General features: G+C 41.8%; 1 protein-coding gene across 3 annotated transcripts; it reads left to right on the top strand.

The window, feature by feature from the left end:
* The first annotated feature begins 7902 nt into the window (after positions 1-7902).
* Positions 7903-22330, top strand: LOC133893840 (cyanidin 3-O-glucoside 7-O-glucosyltransferase (acyl-glucose)-like). Of its 3 annotated transcripts, XM_062334815.1 has the most exons (13): positions 7906-8189; positions 8540-8603; positions 9504-9556; positions 9938-10013; positions 10112-10183; positions 10711-10798; positions 13063-13315; positions 15336-15451; positions 19526-19743; positions 20285-20307; positions 20384-20471; positions 20679-20769; positions 21905-22330. In XM_062334815.1, exons 1-13 carry the CDS (start codon positions 8013-8015, stop codon positions 22131-22133), a joined length of 1548 nt encoding a protein of 515 aa, XP_062190799.1. In that variant the 5' UTR covers positions 7906-8012; the 3' UTR covers positions 22134-22330. The 3 variants fall into 3 exon arrangements, with proteins under 3 accessions (XP_062190801.1, XP_062190799.1, XP_062190800.1); XM_062334816.1 differs by lacking the exon at positions 8540-8603 and having other exon boundaries at positions 8047-8189; XM_062334817.1 differs by lacking the exons at positions 13063-13315; positions 15336-15451 and having other exon boundaries at positions 7903-8189.
* Positions 22331-22862: the final 532 nt, after the last annotated feature.

Below are 22862 nucleotides of genomic sequence, written 5' to 3'. Positions count from 1 at the left end.
CCTTGATAATGGTGCTGTTGAATTTGCTACTGGCTGAGCTGGGAGGTGAAAAGGTTTTCAAAATAGTGGTGAAAGACTTCAGCAATTGCTTGTGGAGCTGCCAGGATGTTACCATGTCCATTGATGATGAAATCGAATGTGGTTGCTGATGCCTTGAGCTGAAAGTCTCATTGTCATTGTCTTAGGGTCTCGCCCAAGGATTCCACCCTTTGTGGTGATTTCTGAGGACTTGGACTTGAGATGGATTAAGAGGGTACCTTTCCAACTTGGAGGTGAAATCTGTTCTCATCCACCAAATTAAGGAAGGACAAGGGCATGGAAAGGATTCGTGATAAGATCAAGGAGGGTCAAGCCAAGTGCTTTACCCTAGACGACGATTGTGTCTTGTGGTTTGAGAAGAGATTAGTGGTCCCTAAAGTTCTGGAGTTGAGAAAGAATATCCTAGATTAAGCTCATGATTCCTTGTTATCCATTCACCCAGGGAGTACCAAGATGTACCAGGATCTCAAACCCAGATTTTGGTGGACCCGCATGAAACGAGAGATCACTCGATATGTAGTTGAGTGTGAAGTCTGCTGAAGAGTGAAGGCCGAGCATCTTAAGCCAACCGGTATGCTTCAGTCCTTACCCATTCCATCCTGTAAGTGGAAGGAGATCGGTATGGATTTCATTACCGGATTGCCGAAGATCTCTCATGGGTATGACTCAATTTGGGTCATTGTGGACCGGTTGATGAAGTTCGCTCATTTCTTGCCCGTCAAAACCACCTTTTTAGTCAAGCAGTACGCGGAGCTGTACCTTACTCGGATTGTTTACCTTCATGGGATTCCGAAGAAAATCATTTCTGATCGAGGCAATCAATTCACTTCCCATTTCTGGAAGGGACTTCATAAAGCTATGGGAACTGAGCTCTTCCACAGTATTGTATATCATCCTTAGACCGACGGTCAAACCGAGAGGGTGAATCAAATCTTAGAAGATATGTTGAGGGCTTGTGTCCTCACATATGAGAAAAAGTGGGAAATCTGCTTGCCATTTGCGGAGTTCTCCTACAACAACAGTTACCAAGCGAGCATTGAGATGTCACCATTTGAAGCTTTGTATGGTCGACGATGCCGAACACCGTTGAATTGGTCCGAATCCGGCGAAAGGGCTTTTCTCGGCCCAGATTTGATCAAGGAGGCAGAAGAGCATGTTCTAATGATTCGCAAGTGTCTCCTCACGGCTCAATCCCGACAAAAGAGTTATGCGGATCACCGCAGACGAAATCTTGTGTTTAAGATTGGGAGTTTCATCTATCTTAAGGTATCGCCTCTCAAAGGGGTTCGACGCTTTCGAGTCGGAGGGAATCTAGCACCTCGCTATGTTGGTCCATTTCAAATCGTTGCTCGGTGTGGCGAGGTGGCCTATCAGTTAGACTTGCCTACGTCCCTCTCCGTTGTGCACAACGTCTTCCATGTCTCTCAATTGAAGAAATGCCTTCGAGTCTCAACCGAAGTCATTGAAGTTGCAAACTAAGAATTGCAGTCGGATCTCTCCTATTGCAAACATCCGATTTGTATTCTTGAGGAAGCCGAACAAAAGACGCGGCGCAAGTCAATTAAGTTTCTCAAGTTTCAGTGGAGTAATCACTTCGAAGGTGAAGCGACATGGGAACATGAGGATCGGCTTCACGCCGATTATCCCGAGCTTTTCTCAAAATTGCGAGTGTTGCATTAGTTTCTATCCCTCACGGCGTGTAAATGGTGATATAGTAATGTAGACGTCATGAAACACCCTGCATGATGTTGAGATGCATTCACTTTTGAGTAGATGAAAGTTCCATCGTTCCGTCCACACCACTCGTGGGTTAGTAGGAATCTTGTATTCCTATTTTTCTTATGTATGTACACAATCACCATCAAGTCACCAAGGAGACCACCCTCACCTTTGTTCTCTCATGAATATAAATAGAAGTTGTAACTTTGTCATGTCAGTGAGCTGAGATGAGAAAGGATGATGACACCACCGTCACTCACCTGGCACCCGCTTTGTTATCTTGTAATATCCTTGTTATAAGATTAACTTGTCTAGGTGAATATGGCACTCAGAAACCTGGGACTTTTTTCGAGGTCTGAGAAATATGCCATGCGGCACTACCATATCACCTAGTGATGCCATTATCGTTCCAGTCCTGAAAACTCCTTTTCCTCGTTCTCTTCCCCGCACTTCACCCGAATCTCGGGACGAGATTCTTTTAGGGGGGTGGGAGTTTTGTGACAGCCCAAATATCTTAAGCATGTCATTAAGTATCATAAGAATCATTAGCATCATGTTTAATTATTTTGAGCAATTATTAACATGCAATTTCAATTTAACCTAAATTGTTTAAATCAATGTTAATTGGTCCATTGTTAAGCATCTCACAAAATTGATGCTCATCATTGCACGTTAATACACTGTGGATCATCCGTCATTGCACGTCAGTCATGTTCATCATTGCATACGTTCTTCAGTAGTGAGCAAAGATCCGGAGCATGACGCGAGCGCGATCGAGGACAACGTCAACCTTCCGCATTTCTGTGAGTTCTGTGCGGAAAGTATTGGGCAAACCCCGGAGCAGCAAGGCAAGTATCTAAGCATACTGCACCATTTGTTCAAATTAAATGGAGTCTAAATTGATAAATCATGCTTTATGTATGTTTGCATGTGTTGAGTCCAGTGTCGGGCTGATATATGTAGAACCTATGTTGATGCATTGTCTCTACCTTGACTTATTGATGAATCCTTATTCTTGTGGCCTTGATGATATAGTTGCTGTCTAGTTTTAAGGATTATTCGAAATGCTTAGCAATGCTTAGGTCCTCGATAGAAGTCGAGTGACAGTGTTACCGTTGTTCGCGAGCCTAGGGGTTAATCACTGTTCACAGATATAAAGATGAGGTTGAAATGGATGGTTGAGATGTGAGATTGAGGCGAGATGTGGACGGTGTTAGGGGTATCTTTTGCTCAGGAGGAGTCCTCTAGGTAGTTCGGGAGAGGAACCCGGATGCCATAGATCGTTTGCATCGTTTAAGAATATCCGTTGGCGCAGTTAGCTCTAGCATTTTCCGTACTCACCACATGCGGATCTAATGGTAAGGTAAGCCGATTATCATATGCTATGCCGACATTTGCCTTACGGCTCTATGACGCGTAAGAGAAAAAGAAAAGGAGAAGAAAGGTGGCGGGGAGCCGGAGGTGTTTGGGACACACTCGCGGTAACCCTGGTGCCATAGGAGCATTGCAAGTCGGTGGTTCCGGGTATGAGGAAGGTTGATACGAGTACCCCTTGTGTGTATTTTCATGAGTAGCACAAGCCGAATGGTCCTCGAGTCGTGTGGGTAAAGTTATACCCCTTGTAGGGTGTAAAAATATTTTGAAATATCGCGCTCTCGGTCATGAGTATGCTTCTGTTCACCTACATCGGTCCTAGAGTTTACGAATGTGGGATAAGGTTATGGTATGATGGAAATGGTTGGTGGATGTTGTGATGAGATACTATGGTTCCTATACATACATGTTCAAGTTGTGGATTGCAAAGTACAAAGGGATTTTTTTAGTTAAGTATAGATGCTCACACATATGTGTCTAGGTTGCGTACCGCATATATTTTACTTAACCTTATGGCCTACTCTTGTTAACAGCTCAATGCATAATTCTTAGAGTCGAGTTATGTATATGTGCTCTATATGGTTTAAGTCTTGCGAGTATCTTCGTACTCATGCCTGCATTTTTAGGTTCTGAGGGTGATGCGGTGTTTGGCTACTTCGTGCTCGTCGATGCAGGTGGTGGGTAAGAGTAGTGCATCCTACTCTGGTGAGACGTAGCTTTTAGGGTGGAGCCTAAGGGCATATGACTTCACTCTCATTTTATTGCTGTTAAGGTGTTAATCTTCCGCTGCGTAGTTTCTCTTTGTGTAAACTGTTACAAATGTTTGCATGCTTAAGAACTTATAGTATAACTTTAATTACTCGTTCTTTCTTAAGCTATGTTGTGATGTATATGTTGGAAAGACATGTGTTTCGATCTTAGGTATAAAACAGAAATGGAACTACCGAGATGGTATTCTGATTAATCATTAAGATTGTGATTATGAATAATGATTCTCATGATAATTAATTAGAATATTATTTAAACGGTTATCCACATCTCTTAAGGCTTGATTGCTGAAAAAATTGAGTATTCCTATCCCCTCATAAGCACACAATTTTTTAACTCTCTGTCTGTGGTATTCAGCTTGCTTATCAAGAATATCATGATGTTATTTTATCATATCAGCCTGAAGCCTCTGATCTTGTTCAGCAGGATGCTTGCTCTGAAACTCAAGAAGCTTGTTCTCAATATTGTCTAGCTGGTGATTTAGATGTTTCGTTTTCTTTGTACAGATTTTAATATCAGTTGCGAGCTTTCTTGTCCTATTGTGAAAATTTTTTGTGGATGACTGTTGACAACTTGTAGTGGCAATATTCTAAAAATCCTTGTCCATAAGCCACTAATTCTCAAATCTGAATCTTTTATTAGGTTTTAGAGCATTAGATTGTAAAATAGCAAGAATAGGACAATGATCACTGTAAGACCATCTCCAATCGATTTCCATCAGTGTCCAGAATCTCTTCACGAAGGGATTTTTTGTTCCCTTTAACGATCCAACGGTTTTTCTTTATAGTTCTCGTCGTAAAAGGATTCTCAAGGTCATTTCATTCAGAACGGGATTATCTCCTTTCCTTTCACGAATCCCTCCGAAGTAAAGTTTTTGGAGATGAGAGAAAATAAAGGGAATGAGAACGAGAAAATGAATTGGGAAGGGAATGAAATGATGGAAATATGGTTGGAGATAGTCTAAAGCATGGGTAAGTGATAGACAACAGTAGAGAGGAAAATAATACACCATTCAGCATTTAAGACAATGGTCTAAGCATTCAAAAGTAGGGACGGTATTGTACCTTTTATTTCACCAAGTATACGAAGGATTATTATAATCCATGTCAATGAAACCATATTGCTTGATGAAAGAATAGAATTCATTCATTCTAGGCATATTAGTTTTTCTAGACCACATTTTTCATTAGTATGCATGATATTATTAAAGTCGTCCATACAAAAGACCGGGGTATTTGGAGAAACTAACACAAAAAGAGACACCTGCTGCTAGATATTTACATTATCCTTGTGGTGAGGGTCACCATAAACACATAAGATTGAAGTGCTGAGCATTAGGCCTATAAGGCTATAAGTACATGAGGCAAAGATGAAGTTTTGACTATAGTGAAGCAACAAAAGATCTATATCCTCTTTCCACATCAATCAAAGGCCCCAGATTTCCCTTGCGCATGAACTGAGCATTAGTGGAGGTTATCAGACGGGTGAGATGTTGCATCGTAGGACTGCAGGGGCTCCACCCGAGCCTCGGCAGTTCCAACTACACTACTGCCCCGTACTGTTACATTCCGTTCAGTTGGCCTCTCTTCAGATTTAATCAGTGATGACTACCCGTATGTTCACTCACTTTTGGGCACTAGGATGTCAGTGGTACACGTTTACTAGTATTTTCTTTCCTTGAGGGAAAATCATGTGTTGTCACGCATGGAAGGAACCACGGCGAAGTGAATGTCCTGACTCGTCGACCTCCCATTTTGTGGCTCCAACATGCGATAAGAGAACACTACGGTGGTCTTCTTGTCCTTGGGAGCCACAAAAGATCTCAGCCTAGGGGCCTCGGCGCATGTATGCCATGAAACCTCGTGTACCCAGGGACAGCTCACCAAACAGGCAAACACTGTTTTCTCTACCACGGGGAGGAGTAAACATGCAAACACTTAGCGTTTAGTCTTTTGCATCAAGGATGCATATAGTTTTTATAACATTATTACATTATCCGAACATATAGGAGGCAGGAAAGTAAAAGAAGATAAAAATTCTAAAAGATTATATGATCATATCAACCATATAGCTTATAACCAAACCGCCAGTCATTAAAAAAAAACTCCATAGCCACCACCTTTAATGTCTAGCAAGTCAGTCTGATATCTTGACTTGTATTCTCGTTTTGTAGCAATCTTCAAAATTTAAACTAATAGGTATCACTAAAGAGAGCTAAAAAAAATGTTGTTACTTTTTTATTAAAGATCATAACGGTATAATCAAATCGTGCAAAATTAACTGGCTACCCGACCAGAATCATATTCTTTTTATTAGCTCCCATGTCACTCATCCAATCACCCATAATAGGTATGAAAATCCCTAAGACAATCTGTATAATTTGCTAAATTGACTTAGCCAAGTGACACTTAAAGAATATAAATGATATATGTTTTTATTGTGATTGCAAAAGATACATTTGGGATTCCCATTCTAGTTTCTTTTGATCATGTTATCTTTAATCAAAATTACTTCTCTTGGTAAATACCACAAAAATATATTTATTTTGAGTGGAACCAAATATGACATGATAGAGAGGCACAAGGTCTATGAATCATCCTACAATACATGAACTGTACTGAGAATTGATCATTGACATGCAAGCCCCATTGAAATATATCTGCTTCATCTGTTATGTCAACATGTATTAATTTAGACACTAATCTCCGCCATGCGCTTAATCATTCGTCAACAATAGATCTATGGAAAAAAAAATTGAAGGTATTGATCTCATTACCACCGCTATCGTGTCTTGCTTTCTCCTTATTATATTATATGGAGAGGGAATTGATCACTAAGTGGCTTTGTTCCAATCATGTGTCTAAAGTTTTCTCTTAACTTTCATCAACTTAGACCAGAAATACGAATCTCGTGGTTGTCCTTCAACTTGGGTGAGAGCGTTGGAACCAAAGTATTTATTCTTTAGTAGTTGTTGCTATATCTCATCCTCGTATAGTAATTTGAAAAGCCACTTACTAAGGAGACAAATATTTTTTATTGTGAGGTTAACAATGCCTAAGTTTGTTAAGTTTAAGTTTAGTCACGTCATATTTTTTTTAGCTATTTAGTTAACTGTTACAACTGTGATAAACTATATTTTGTTAGCTCCCTTGCTCACGTGTCATGCACTCAATTTCCTAACTTTGTCGCACTTGTGCCTAAGAATTGCTTACCGCAATTTTTGTGATAAGCCACACTTGATTAATTTTAGACGTGACAAACTTAGGAGCAAACCGAATATGCCCTTAGGGCCGGTTTGTTTGTTGCTTTTGTTTTTTACTTTTTCTAAAAAGTTGTGCTTTTAGATTTTAGTTGTTTGTTTTTACAATAAATTTTTAACTTTTTAGCACACAACTTTTTAGAAAAACTACTCTCAGTTAGCTTCTTAACTTCTAGTTTATTTTTCTTAGAAGTAGATTTCAGCTTCTCCATAAACCACTTTTCAGCAATCTTATTTGTTTAGGTTTTTGATTTTTGACTTTTGGCACTGGGAAGCCAGAAGCAGAAGTAACAAATAAACAAGACATTAGTCTCTTTGTAAGGTAGGATTATGAAAATGTAAGAATAGAAAAAATATAGGATTGAAGTTGCTTGGCACATGCAATCTACAGGAATCTAGAATTCATAAAAACTTCTAGTTAACTGTTTGGATGCAACAAAAGAAAAAACATAGAAATGAGATAATAGAGATAGAATCAAAGAGATTTTTTCATAAGGTTGGACCTCATGTTAGAAATCCTTCAAAATTTCTATAGAACAAGCTATTGTATATGAATTTTAGAGATCCAATCATTTGTTCTTAAGTGCTCCACATGATTTTTTCGTATAAAATTCGAATCTTTAAAATCCCTCTATTTTTCATTTCTTCCAAAGGGCCTTACACTGTTACTTTAACAGTACGACAAAGATGGCACACCAGCTGCTAGACTACAAATTATGGATATCCTTTTCACTGTCTGTTGGCAACAGTGGATGCCCTGAGCCTTTCTGGAGCGCGCGCGCGAGCTTTCACGACACCGACACCCCAGGGTAGCAGTACACACGGTGAGCTTAGCACAGCCCGGGAGGAGGAGATGACGAGGCTGCTGCTGCTGCGCCTTGCTTTGCTCCTCGTCGCGGCGGGGGTCGATGCCGTGGGACCGTCAGCGCCGGCGCGGAGCGGCGACGGTGGCGGTGAGCCGGGCGGGGGCTTGAGCAGGGACGACTTCCCCGGGGGATTCGTGTTCGGCGCCCGCACGTCGGCTTATCAAGTGAGTGTGGCATGCGCAGCTAACAGAGCGCGCCGTCTATTTGCTGTTTCCGTTCCCTTTGCTAGCTGATGTCTTATGCCGTTCGATTTGATCTGCCAGCATCATCCATGAAAATTTATCAAGGAAACAAACTCAGTTCTTTCTTGTTTTTGTTGTTATTTCTTCTTCAAATTACTGACAAGTATACATGCGAGGTTGGCACCTTTAGAAATGTCACTACTACCAGGAGTACTTGTTAGGATAATTCAGTGGAGTATTACTAGTTCAGGATCATGCGAAGCTGATGCTCAAGCTCTGCATTTCTGGTATGATCCTGATGCTTCTTCTTTTTCCCATCGTTGGCACTTAAGTGGGAAGGCGCGGCGGCGGAGGACGGCAGGACGCCCAGCATCTGGGACACCTTCGCTCACGCCGGTAACGTATCACAATCACAATGCACGATGTAGGATTGTGAAAAGTAACAAACCATAACCGCCGTTGATCATCGAAACCCGATAAGCGCGGAGCGTCGGATCGGCTCGCGGCTTCCATGTGCCTCCCCACTCCATGCTGCCGCGGGCGCCGCCGCCGCCGATCACGCCGCGGTGCCACCTCCCCCGACCCCTTTCTCCGTCGCGCTCCCCTAGCCTCCATCCGCAGCTGCGGTCAGACAGCCGCATGAGCCTTAGACGCCGCCTCCGCCGTGGGCCCACTGCCCGAACCGTTGCCTCGCCCAGGCGCCGTGCAAGCTCCCGTGCACCGTCTTTGTCCTGCCTCGGCAGTTGACACAGAGCGCCGATGTCCTGACCTACCGCCGCCGCCGCCGCCTGCTGCTGCTGCTGCCGCCAGACGAGTGGGCTGTCAATTGGTGAGCGTGCCTACCTGTAGCTTCTCTGGACACGATATGTGAACAACGGCTCAGCGCATGAACTGATGAAATCATGCCGAGAATTGGAACTTGCCAGCACAGCCAAACTACCAATTTTTTGCGAATTCCTCCGGGAAATGGCAATTCCTGCCCCCACTTTTATTTATACCCAATGCAGTGCTAATTTACAAGTGTGCCCAACTATTGCCGCTTGCCTACTTGTTGCAAACGGTGTGTTTCCTCTTACCGTCTTACAGTAAGAATGTATGGATCATACATAAGCATACACAAAAGTAAGGCAATCAGGAATGAAATAATGTGTGTATTCTCTTAAACACGAGCTGTGAAAGTTAGAAATTAGGCAATCAGGGATGAAATAATCTGTGTCACGCGCTGTGAAAGTTAGATATATTATTTTATTGCTCCAACTTTGGACAGCTCATTCATTAATGCTGTAAGCAATGCAGGTCATTACTCTGGAGATGGTGATGTAGCAGCCGATGGCTACCACAAGTACAAGGTATGGGGGTTCTTATGCATGGGTTCTGCCATCTTTAGTTGGCTTCTATTCTGTAAATATGTTGCAACTTGTAACCCACAGTTGTGATAAATAAGAAAACTCTGCCTCACTAAGCTATACATATATAGCACAGGGAAGTAGCCTTTGCACGGTCCTTTTTAGATGGGATGGGTCATTTGTGGAGTGGGGTTAAGGTGGAAGGATGCTTTGTAGGTCATAACTTCGACGAATGCTAGTTGAGCATCTAAATTTTATCATAAGGAATTGTATATTTCAACCCAATTTGCCAATTTGTAACAACTAGTTCTGTCAGGCAGGAGAAAAAGGTTCTAGATCCTGGTAAAATGTTAATTGTTTTATCATTTCTCGTGTTTATTGAAGGAGGATGTCAAACTTATGAAGGAGACTGGTTTGGATGCTTATAGGTTCTCTATCTCTTGGTCAAGGCTAATCCCTAGTATGATTTTGTTGGACTTGTACCAATTTTTCATTGTTCGGATGGACTTTCTTAAAAGATGTAACCTTGATTCCTGATTATCTTTCGCATGTCTGTAGATGGCAGAGGGGAAGTCAACCCAAAAGGGTTGGAGTACTATAATAATCTTATCAATGAACTTCTGGATCATGGCAATCTTGTACACCTGTTGTTTCTTACCTACTATCTGTAGTTTTCTAAGCATCATGGAGACTATGCATAGTGCTCCTTTTGTTTACAAGCGGATGCTATTTTGGTACATATGCATTCAAAATATATAAACTTCAGCCACTGGTATATGTAAAGGTATCTTGGTTACTCTGAGATCATACCAGTATGTTTCTGTCAGAGCCCTACCCCCTGATCCCTTGATCAGCCGAAGCTTTTGGCTGGTTGAAAGCGCTAGGAACTAGCCCAGCCCAGGGTGCACGCCCAAAAGATTAAGCTGGACAAGTCTGGACTGCCCAGGGGCAGTTCTAGTGTAGTAGCATCCTATTTTACTGTATGTTCATTTTCACTTTTAATGGTACAAGTAGATGTGCAAAAATAACGAGGGGTTATTTTTACTTTTTTTGAACCCACAGGGTGAGATGGATAGTTAGTATTGATGAAGCATAGCGAAGAACTTGTGTGGGTGCATAGTTTATAACTATTGAATAATTTTCCAATGATCTTGTAGGAATTCAACCACACGCTACCATTTTTCATTATGATCTTCCTCAAGTTCTAGAAGATGAATACAATGGATGGCTGAGCCCTCAAATCATGTATGCATTTTATTTCACCCTTTACAAATTTTGTCTTTATTAATGAAAACTAGGTTCGTATGAAAGTTACTGTTAAGGTATAATAGTAAAGAGTATAAGAGTTATCTTCTAGTCTAGAATTTTTTCTATCCATACAGTGCCTATTAAACCTCAATATAATCATCTATTATTTATCAATCTATACAAACTTAACATGATATTAAAGTTTGGTTAGGGTTAGAGTTAGATCTCAACTTAATCCACCCACCCACGATCCCAAATCCATCTAAGCCATTGCTGTCTCCACTCTTCGTTGTGCCTGTTTTGTCGAAATGGGCCGTGCCTACTGGGCCGGTCCGAGACAAGACACTGTAGGCACGGCATGGCCCGAGCCGAGATGGGCTGGCACGACACGAGGTCACGGGCCGTGCCTGGGCCGAGCGCGCAGCACGGCGTGCTGCCACGGAACGGCCCGCCTGAGTCGGGCTGGCACGGGCACGACCCAGTTAGGCATGATCCGGTCCGGCACGCATGGGCCTGACTATTTTTTATTTTCTATATTTTTAATTTTGTAGCTATTTTTATATTTTTTATCATAATTTTTTTATCTATTTTCTATATATTTTTTAATTTTATAGCTATTTTTTATTTTATCGAGCCGGCTATGTCGACAGGCCGCCCGTGTGCTGTTGGGCCACCTGTGCCTGTCGTGCCCACCGGTCCGGTTGTGCCGCCGGGCCGCAATCGTGTCTGGACTGGCCCAGCACAGCACGGTGACCGACGGGCCGTGCTGTGGGCCGAGGGAAGGCACACAGGCCGACACGTCACGGCCCGTTACAGTAGCTAGGCTATGCCGTATCCGTACTGTGCCGAGCCTGGTCCATGCTGGGCTGGCCAGAGTGGCCCATTTGGCCATCCATCACTGACCCCGTCGTGGTCGCCCATGCCGCGATTCTCTTGCCATTGTCCATCGTCGTCGCGCCACCTCTAGTGCTGTCGTTGTCCTGCCCTGTCCCGGTTCGCCATTGTGTCACGGAGGCCTGCTCGGTTGTCACTGTTGCACCTGCATGGTCTATGTCATTGATTACTTAGGGATCCGCTCGTCGTTGTCCCCATTTATCGCGGATCTGCTCGTGCACGGAGCCGCCATCCTCGTCAGTCGTCCTCATCGGTGGATTTGCAGCTAACTGTGCCGTCCTTCACACATTCGCCCGGCCGTCGCGTCGTCCGCAGCCGCCCGCCCATACGTCCGCCACCAGGATCCTCTCACTTCCATTGTGTGCCCACCCGTCGTTGTCCGCGTGCCGGATTTGCGTGGAGGCGGACTGGATCTGCGTGGTGCCGCCCGCCCGACGCCGTCGCCGACGTCGTCTTTGTCTTGGAGGCCGCCCGCCAGTCACCACAAGTTCTGGGAGACACAGCCCGTGGGCCACTTCTGCGATGCCGCAGACACGTCGCTCTCCCGACGGAGTCATCATGCCGCCTATGTCGCTCTCTGAGGTATGCCCCTACCCGCTATCTATCGCCTTCCAGTGTCTCACCTTCGACCTTGACTGAATCGACAAGATTGAGTCCACCTTCATCGGCAAGAAGCTCGACGAGGCATCCGGGGCATCCTCCTGCACCCTCATCTTCAGGTCACCTCGTCATTGCGCCATTGCCACAGATCGATTTGCTGATGGTGGTGTTTTGCAGTATTGCTGTTGGTGGTGTTGCTGCTATAGGGAGTTGTCATCGTGTGCCAGTCGGCATGCCTCACCGTCCTCATCGCGCACAGATTGGATCTGCAGTCGCCAGGTTTCCCATTGTGGAGGAGTTTGTTTTCACATTGACATTGTTCAAGAGTTGCACGTATCGACGACATCTTCGATATCGGACTTTAATGTATCAATTTTTTAAAGTCTAGTGTTTAGTGTCAACTCTTCAAATGCAACATCATTGCATTCATGTTTCATTTGACCGGGGGGGGGGGGATGTTAAGGGTATAAGAGTCATCTCTAGTCTAGAGTATCCTGCATCCACCTTTGTATACGGTGCCCATTGGGCCTCAATGTAATCATCTATCATTTGTCAATCTAAACAAACTTAATAGTTATTAATCATTATGAAGTATCTATGTTATGCATAGTTATGCAAAGTAGTGAAACATTGAAAAATATGCTGGTTGTAAAAACATATATTAGGTCTATCTTCTAAGAAAATTGATTGTTTTATTGTCATGTCCATATTTTTATCACATGAAAATGCATATAACCACACTTTTTAACTTTTTTTTTCTGTCTCAGTGGTGATTTCACAGCATATGCAGATGTTTGCTTTAGAGAATTTGGGGACAGGGTTACCTATTGGACTACTCTAAACGAACCTAATGCTTTTGCTTTGCTTGGTTATGATACTGGACTTGGGCCGCCAGGGAGGTGTTCTAAACCGTTTGGCAATTGTTCCAATGGAAATTCTGCAGCTGAGCCATACATTGTAGCTCATCATTGTTTGTTGGCTCATAGCTCAGCTGTATCATTATACAGGAGAAGCTATCAGGTACTATTGCTAGCAAATTACTTATTAATTCCTTAGTGCTTTCCAAATGTTTAATATTTTGCTTTCAAAATGTTTGGATCTACATTTTCTTTGTAATGTCACAGTGCAGTTTTATAATGTACATTTAAAAATGTATTTGATATTTGGATAAATAACTGTATTTAATAAGTTTTGTGCTTCGGAATTTCAAAACTATTTGTTCTTTTTAAAGCATTCTTTTATGAGGATTTTTTTAAACATCCAAGAGAGCTGCATATCATTATATTAAGAAGAAGAAAAGGAGTCTAAGAAGACTCGTACAAACCACACACCTATTATGGCAAAGTTTGTTACATGAGGTCTTGCCAAATAAAAAAAACGACCAGATCCTATACACTCACGGCCATATGTTACTAAGGCCTTTGGCCCCCGCCATACACCACAAACTACTTGCATGATGGTATGGAAATTAGGTGAAACACCCTCAAAGACACATCCATTCCTATGCTTCCATATCCACCATGCCACCAACACAACCAACGAATTAAACCCCTTGCGATGTTGTTTAGAGACTTGCTGCAAAGCTTGACGCCGTCACACAGTGAAAACAAGATCATCCGGCCCTGGTGTTAGTTGCTGCAGTCCAACCAAGGACATCACCAAGAACCAGACACTTCTTGTGATCACACATGAAGTAAGCGAGTTTCTCCTCCTCCTGGGCACACAGTAAACAACGCTCAGGGTGATCAAGAACATGATAGGCCAAACGGTTGGTGGTACAATATCGATTTAGTGAGGCTAACCACACAAAAAATCTGTAGTGAGGTGGAGCCCAAGTTCTCCAAATTTCCTTCCATGATTCAAATTCCACGCCCCCCACAAAGAAACGGCAGTAAGCTGATCTAGTTGTGAACTCTCACCCAAGGAAGACGGCACCCATATGTGTTGATCCTCCACTCCACGAATGAGCTCAATCCCGATTAGAATGTCCCAAAGTTGAAGATATTCCATCAAAGCTGCAGTTGGCAAACCACCCCTAATGTCATGGATCCAGATGTTATTTGTTAGCACTTCCTGAACCGTTCTTCAGTTAGCAATTCTCCTTGGCACATCCACACAGAGAGACGACGCAAGGTCAATTAAGGATTTCCCATGTAGCCATTTATCACACCAAAAAAGGGTCCTGTTGCCATCTCTAACAATGGAGATGATCGATACAAAGAACATAGCCACTGAATTGGGATGTACTTGGATGTCAAGTCCAGTCCATGGACGATCAGGTTGGGCCTTTTTGAGCCACAACCACCTCATTCGCAGTGCCCATCCAAGGACCTCCAAGTCAAGTATTCCCAGTCCACCTGGATCAATTGGTCTCTTGACCTGGCCCTAAGCAACAAGGCAATGGCCTCCATTCACCTCCTTGCGACCCTTCCATAGGAAAGCTCTTCGCATCTTGTCAATTACTTTAATTACTCATTTAGGAAATTCCAATGCAATAAGTTGATAGATACGAATGGCCGTGAGCACCGCATGGACAAGGGTGGCCCTCCTAGCCAGATGCATCATGGTTGCTTTCCACCTAGGCAACTTATCAAAAAAATTGTCAATTATTGCATAGAATAAGCTTTAGAGAGTTTCTTGATTGACAATGGAAGCCCAAGATATTTGCAAGGGAAATCCTGCACTTTGCAAGGGATGGATGCTTCCACTACTTCAATGTCTTGTTCTTGACATTGGATCGGACTCACCAAACACTTACTGATGTTGGTGACCAGCCCCGACGCCTCTCCAAACACCCGAAGAATCTCTTTGATCAATTCCAAAATTGGTTCTAAGACTTTTGTTTTTTTTCCTGAAATTCAATTCAAACTTGAGTACTTGACGCACTATTGACAAATATGAGCGGCACTATTATTATTATTATTATTATTGATAATTCAACTCAATCTGGACTATTATAGATGATTTAAAAATCACCATGTTTTGCCAAAAAAAACATGTAAAATTTTAATGACCAATACAAATGCACTTTGTGCTGCAGGAAAAGCAACAAGGATTCATTGGCATGGACATATTTACATCGGATTTTTTACCTTATACCAACTCAACAGAAGATATAGCTGCAGCCAAAAGAACACAAACCTTCTTCATAGGCTGGTAACTTGATCACATCCCGTGATATATTATTTTAACTTTGAGATTCCTATGTCTATTTCTCACGTGGATAGTTTTCATTTGCAAAGAAGATTATACTAAGGACAAAAGATAAACACCAAACAAAAAATCTTTTGATAGCCTACCCCATGCAAAGATGCCATGAGCTTTGTTTGGAATAACAACTTGTATTCCATGGAGACCATATGCTATTGGTACTCTGTTTCTTTGTTTTCAATTGTTTTGCATTCGTAGCAAATTTCCACCTTGGATATTCTTTAACCATGTGAACAAACCAAGCCAAATATGGAGATTATTGGTGTTAGAAATATATCTCTATGTGTAATATACTCAGTCTATAAAGGGTTTTTTTGCATATTGTCACCTATACATATGTATATATACTGGCCCAGGACCTTTAGGAAATACAAGTTGTTATTCCTAACATGGTATTAGAGCTAGGGTTTTCCTTGGACGTTGCAACTCGTCCCGTTTAGATCTATTCCTTCAGCCGCCGGCTCTCCCTCCACCGTCAGCCTCTCTCCCTCATCGACTGGCTTTCCTATTACTGCCCGGCTCCCTCCTGCCCACCTAAAGACTCCTTTGGAATCCATCAGCCGAATCGAACGGGTTCTTGTCGGTATCCCACCCGGCTGATGTCGCATTTGCCACCTCTTACTCGGCGGCTGCCATCTTCACCTACTGCACGGCCTGCGGCGCCTCCCGCTTCGCCGCCACTACTCATACCGTCGACCTGCCCATGCCTTATCAGTTGCCTACCAGTGCTCACCCGACCACCCGCCGGATCCACCTGCGTCAGACCCACCGGTCGCCTCCCGACTCTATCCTCTGTTTGACGCCCTCCTATCCGGATCTAGTCCCCAGACTTGTCGCTTCTTTACAGAAGTCGAGTTGAGTCAATGTGGTGGCGTGAAGATCCGTTCGACTGAGTAGGGACTCGGCTCGTAAAAAAAATTGCAGCAGCTCGACGCTATCTTTGCGCTCTCGCTGTCGTTCGTTGCTACTTGCTAGTGCTTGCCACCACCTTTGCGCTCTCGCCGCTGATCACCATCGATCGCCGCTTCTCCTTTGCATTCTCACCGTCGTTCGTCACTTCTTCAAGATGTCCTCGAGCATCGTTTCAGTTCCTCGGTGCTCGATGATCCTTAATGGTGTCAACTATCGGGACTTCATGTAGCATATGTTCATCCACATGCGCGAACTTCGTCTTTGGGGTGTTCTCTATGGCGACGTTCCTTGTCCACCTTTTCTTGAGCTTCCCACATAGCCCGTTTAGCCGACCGTCGACAAAGGAGACAAAACAATTTTTGACGTCGCCACCGCTGCCTATTTGATGAATCGTCTTCTTCTGGTGATTCAGTTCTTTCTTCCTTTCCTCGCTATTCTCTTCGCGATCGTCATTCTATTCGACCTCCTGATTGATTTGACTTTGTTAGTGTTGTTCCTGTCGAGCTGTCTTCTTACCGTGATGATGTCGTTCATCAAGAATAGTAGCATGTGATGGCAGAGGAGCTTACTGCTCTTCAGCGCACCAGGATGTGGGATCTTGTTCCTCTTCCCCCCACATGTTCGTCCTATCACGTGCAAGTAGATTTATAAGGTTAAGACTCGATCTGATGACTCCATAGTGTGCACTCTTCTTGCCGTTGCTTCTAGGTGTCAGTAGTCTATCTCCCAGTTTAATATCAAGAATGTCTTTCTTAATGGTAAGTTGCATGAGGAAGTCTACATGCACCCACCGCCAGCTATTCTGTTCTTGAGGGCATGGTTTGTCGTCTCTGTCACTCTCTCAATAGCCTGAAGCAAGCCACTCAAGCCTGGTTTGAGCGCTTTTCTTCTATGGTCATTGCCGTTGGTTTTTCTGCTAGTGCTCATAATCTTGCGCTCTTTGTTCACATTTCTTCTCGTGGTCAAACTCTTCTTCTCTTGTATGCTGATGGCATGATCATTACAGGGGATGATTATGAGTATATTACCTTTGTGAAGGCTCGTCTCAATGAGTAGTTTCTTATGTCCGATCTCGGTCCTATTCGCTAGTTTCTTGTGATTGAGATTTTTTCTACTTTTGAGGGTTTTTTTTCTGTCCCAAGAGAAGCATATTTAGGATCTTCTTCATCGTGCTTCGCTCACTGATGAGCGCACTGTTGAGACTCTCATGGAGCTTAATCTTCAGTTTCGTTCCACTAATGGTGAGCCTCTTGCGAATCCCACTCGCTACCATTATTTAGTTAGGAGTCTTGTTTACCTTAGTGTCACTTATCCTGACATTTCCTATGCAGTGCACATTCTTAGTCAATTGTTTATGTCCACTCAGCTCCACTATAGTCATCTTCTACGTGTTTTGCGCTATATTTGTGGGACTATCTCTCGTCGTCTCTTCTTTCCATGCTCCAGCTCTTTCTACTTGGGCTAGTGATCCTTCTGATCGCCGACCTATTTCTACCTACTGTGTTTTCCTTGGTGGTTCTCTCACTGCTTGGAAGTCTAAAGCAGGCCGTAGTTTCTCGTTCTAGTGCAGAGGTTGAGTTGTTGGTTACTGTGATTACTTGAGTATTTTGGTGTTTCTTCTCCCGCACCTACTACTCTTTACTCAGATAATACATATGCTATTAGTATTGCTCAGCATCTAGTAAAACATGAGCTCATCAAGCATATTGGTGTTGATGCTTCTTACACACGGGCACAGGTACAGGATGAGGTGATTGCTCTTCAGTATATTCCTTTTGAGCTTCAGTGGTTGATTTATTCACAAAGGCACAGAGTACAACTTAGCACATGTTCTATCTCTCCAAACTTAGTGTGGTTGATCTTCAATGAGTTTGAGCAGGGTGTTAGATATATATATATATATATATATATATATATATATATATATATATATATATATATATATATATGTGTGTGTGTGTGTGTGTGTGTGTGTGTGTGTGTGTGTGTGTGTGTGTGTGTGTGTGTGTGTGTGTGTAATATCTCCGGTCTATAAGGGGTTTCTTGCATATTTTCATATATACATGTATATATATATAGTGGCTCAAGGTCTCCAGGCAATACAAGTTGTTATTCCTAACAATTAGCAGGGGCAGACGCATACCCGGAGATGCTAGTGCGGCTGGCTTGTCACCAATGTCATGTTTGTTCCTTGCAGCGATAGATAATTATTGTGCTGCAAAGGACAATGAATGCTAAACATTAGTCTACAAACTTCTCCCCTTATTTTCTAGCTACTTGTCTACTCATATTGAGAAATACATAGATGTATTATGTAGACACATGAGGTTGATGGCATCTATTGTTTGTTTTTGTTTAGTTCATTCCGGAATACCCTACTCATTAGTGGTGGCCCAGGTGGCCAAGGTGCTATAGTGTGGCAGGACTAGTCCTGCATGGAGAGTTTAAAAAGGTTGAGGCCAGCATATAAACTCGAATGTTTTAAACATAGTAAGTCTGGGTTAACTCGTTCATAAAAACTAAAAACTGAAGTTAGGTGAGTTGCAATGCATATGTGGGCCCTCCCCGCATAGGGGCTGGGCAAAACGTGGATTTTGGATGTAGATGTTATATTACCAACTGAGAAGTCATGGGATCAAATCCTGAAAAAAAAATCCACAAATAAAGACTCAAACCATTGACTTTAGTTGAAGGACATAGGGTGGCATAACAGTTGGGTGTGGCAGGGAACATGTTTCAGTAGACTTATGTTAAAATTCCTCTCACTCTCATAGTATCTTCTATTTCTGGGTCTGCCAATGGTTCTTGGTAGGCTCACTTGCCATGACAATTAATGTTATCTATTAATCTCTTAATATTAGTTGATAGCGAGGTATTCAATGAAAATACTTACTACTACCGTATCACATGAGAACTACTTGTTTCATGGTTGTTATGGTGTGCACATGTCTATGTAGTCACTTATCGGTAGAACTCTTTTAACTATCTATCATTGATATATTTGTGGAGCTGCGAATTTAGATTTAATAATATCGAATGTTAACATGGTTGCACTAAAACCTGACAAAAGCTGGCCTTTTTAAAATTCTGCTTGGTTCTCTATATTAGGTTCTTGGATCCACTTTATTATGGAGACTACCCAATTTTAATGAAGAAGAATGTTGGTTCCAAGCTGCCAAAATTCTCTAGAGACCAATCTGAACAACTAATGAGCTCAATGGACTTTCTTGGTGTAAATTACTACACCATAACGCATGTGAAGGATGATCCACAGGATGCTCCTAACAACAGAAGGGATTTCATGGCTGATGCATCTGCTAAGACAAGTAAATTTATTTATTACTAATGGTTTCACGGTCAAACAGTTTGGCATTTTTGAAACAATTCTTCAACTAGAATGGAAGCTTCAACACAGTCCATTGAATGTGCTATTTTCACTGGCCCATGAAATTATGATCCAACAATTTATAATCTATGCGATCTACACCTCGTTAAAGTGTAAGGCAAGCAAGGCTGGAAATGCTTTCTGCCTCTAATTCCCTAACATATATCACTTAATAACATCGACAAATTTTTCTGTGGCTATACGTGCTAATGATCTTTAGTCATAAGCTTGCTAATCGAACTATGACATTGTGCATAATTTGGTGCGGCATTGATTAATAGCCATGACAGTTAGTGACTTTTGCTGCACCTAATAATATTAATTACTTAAAAGTTGAATAAAAACACAAATCTAATGCCATATTGTTGAATTCTTTCTATCGAATATTACTTCTGTATTTTAAATTTTTTAATAGAGCGTGATTTAGCCCGTGACAATAATCTTATCGGTTCAAATGCATAACAATAATTGTTCTCTTGCAGATCTAAATTATTCTACCACTCATGTAAGAGAAACTTTCAAGCAAACTTATTCTTACAAAAATATATAATAGAATAGTACTGACATATGGCGCTACTCAGGTATATATTCCGAGTTATGGTCTCCAGGATGTGCTTGAATATTTGAAGCAATCTTATGGCAATCCTCCCATCTACATCCATGAGAATGGTAAGTCTCTGTAATGATTTCTAACGGTGAATAGGCTTGTCGATCTGGTATCTTTGCGTGTTATTTTTATCCATCCTTGTAACTTTATCTTCCTTTTTCTTTACCTAACATATTCTCCAGTGTTAAAGGAGTTAATGCATATGCTTAACATATTTTGGTGTCAACTAAAAACCAATTTGACATGACTTACCAAAAAATCTACTGTAGGTTATCCAATGAGTCAAGATGTGGTATTTGACGATGAACATAGGGTGAAATTCTTGAGTGAGCACCTTAGAAGCTTACTGAACTCTCTCAGGTATTACCTTTTTTTTCTCTAGTGTTCATGCATTACCATTCTATACTGATGTAAAAATTATGAGTTTGGCATATCCTTAGTATCCTGACAATCCAATTTTGTTATCAGAGGGCTGTAATTGCCCACCACCCCTAAATGCGCCGTATATTTAATACATGCTAAAAACATTAAGACACTAATCGCTGCATGACCTCTGTTTTATACATGAACTACGAATAATCTTCTTAATTTGATAATGCAATTCATGTGGGTTCTCCCGCGTTTGTTGGCTAGTTTTAGCCCTACTGCATGAAGCGTGGATGGATTCGGGGACACATCAATCATGGTGTGTTCTAGTTTGAGCATCATGAATTTTTTTTTTTTTTTGTTATGTGCAACAAATTACTCCCATTAAGGGCATTGTGGGTACTGTAGCGCATGGGTCTGGATTAGTTAGTTTGCTTGCTATCGTTAGTTGAGATAAGATCTATTTAGCTGCGTTGGTTATTGATAAGATTGCATTACTTATTTGATTAGATACTCTTGTTAGGGGCTAACCTCGTCTACACATTCAGGTTAAGCAAGAAGATGAACTACTCTAGTCTCTCAATGTTATGTCATCCCACCAAACTATAGTATCCTCCTCCCTACCAAGCTGTAGCCGCCAGGCCTTCACGGCAGCATTTACCCATAACACTTTGGGAATGCAATGTAGGAAAACTGTTAAACTGAAGAGATACTGAGAAACTATATTTGGCTCTGTTTGTGCTTACTGTCTGTGCTGCGTATAATTTATATGATAGATTTAATTTTTTTATTAAACAATATATCTGGGGGATTTTTTGCTCACTCTTTGTTAGACAACAGATTTTTTTTTCATTTAGTTTCTTTTTTTTCTAATATATAGCGGAAAGATTAGTATGCTTTAGGTTCTATAACAAAAATCTACAATATAAGTAACAATTTTATTGTTCAAACTAACATTTTTCGCTCCAGTAAAAATGAAATTCTTAGGAACCATTGATTGCTCGTTAAAATTTGATAAAATGACAGCTAGTGGATACAACACCTAGGCTCTTTCTGATTCAACTGCTATTTTGTTTGACGGCATAGTCTTTGATATGGCGATAACCAGAAGTAAAACTATCCTCCACAGGAATGGTTCAAATACCAAGGGCTACTTCGTCTGGTCGCTCATGGATCTATACGAACTTCTTGGTGGCTTCAGCACTACATATGGGCTCTATTACGTCGACTTAACCGACAAGGATTTGAGGAGGTATCCAAGGCGCTCTGCCATTTGGTACGCAGATTTTCTGAAGGGGAGAAGGGACGCAGCATCTGTGAGATCTTCTGATTCCTCGCTGTCTATATCTAGTGTTTAGGCAGCTCTGGTTATTTTTATTAGAAAATAGATGATCTATGTCAAAGCAACCGTCGGGCAGTTGCACATCGAGCAACTGCCCGATAGTTGTCCATGCTTATTTGTCGATAGACATCCATTCAAGAGGAGTGTCTCTCGAACTGATACCTCTTGAGCATGATATATATCAATAATTAATAAAGAATGAGTTTGAATCTATTTGTTTGTCTACTATTATATTGCAATCCAATCACTCTCAACACATTATCAAAACGACTATTATTATATAATTGTAACTTACTAACTTATGTTATAGTCATGTAGTCTTATATGCTACTGATTTAATTAATTGTGACCAACTGTATGTCATACAACTTTCCTACTAGCATTTTCCATATGTGGAAGTTCGATTGCGCTATATACGTATCGATCTCACCAACACAGCGTACATCAATGGGCTCACACAGAAAATTGGAGATCTACGTGAGGTATAACTCTCCATCAATCATAAAATACCTTGAGCCTCTAATAGGGGATCTATTTACAGCCTGGTATGCTGATTGTATATTTGATGAGGATCATTTTCCGGTATTATGAGGAGATTTCAAGTACCAGAAATAATACCAAGAAATCAATTGAAATACCACATATATTTCCTCCTTAGATTCACATACTCAAGAATATGAACTCCAAGTTTAAAGAATCATAAATTTACAATATATTGCAAATAACATGCTAGGCATGATTACTG

The sequence above is a fragment of the Phragmites australis genome, chromosome 2, assembly GCF_958298935.1.
Source record: "Phragmites australis chromosome 2, lpPhrAust1.1, whole genome shotgun sequence".
Classification (NCBI taxonomy): domain Eukaryota; kingdom Viridiplantae; phylum Streptophyta; class Magnoliopsida; order Poales; family Poaceae; genus Phragmites; species Phragmites australis.
This window is presented reverse-complemented; position numbering and strand designations above follow the sequence as displayed.

Bases quoted from the DNA above. Each gene is read 5' to 3' on its own strand.
- LOC133893840 (XM_062334815.1), top strand. From the start codon at position 8,013: ATGACGAGGCTGCTGCTGCTGCGCCTTGCTTTGCTCCTCGTCGCGGCG. The intron at 10,184-10,710 runs GCAATCTTGTAC...ATGATCTTGTAG, and splicing joins CAATGAACTTCTGGATCATG to GAATTCAACCACACGCTACC. The intron at 20,770-21,904 runs GTATTACCTTTT...TATCCTCCACAG, and splicing joins AGCTTACTGAACTCTCTCAG to GAATGGTTCAAATACCAAGG.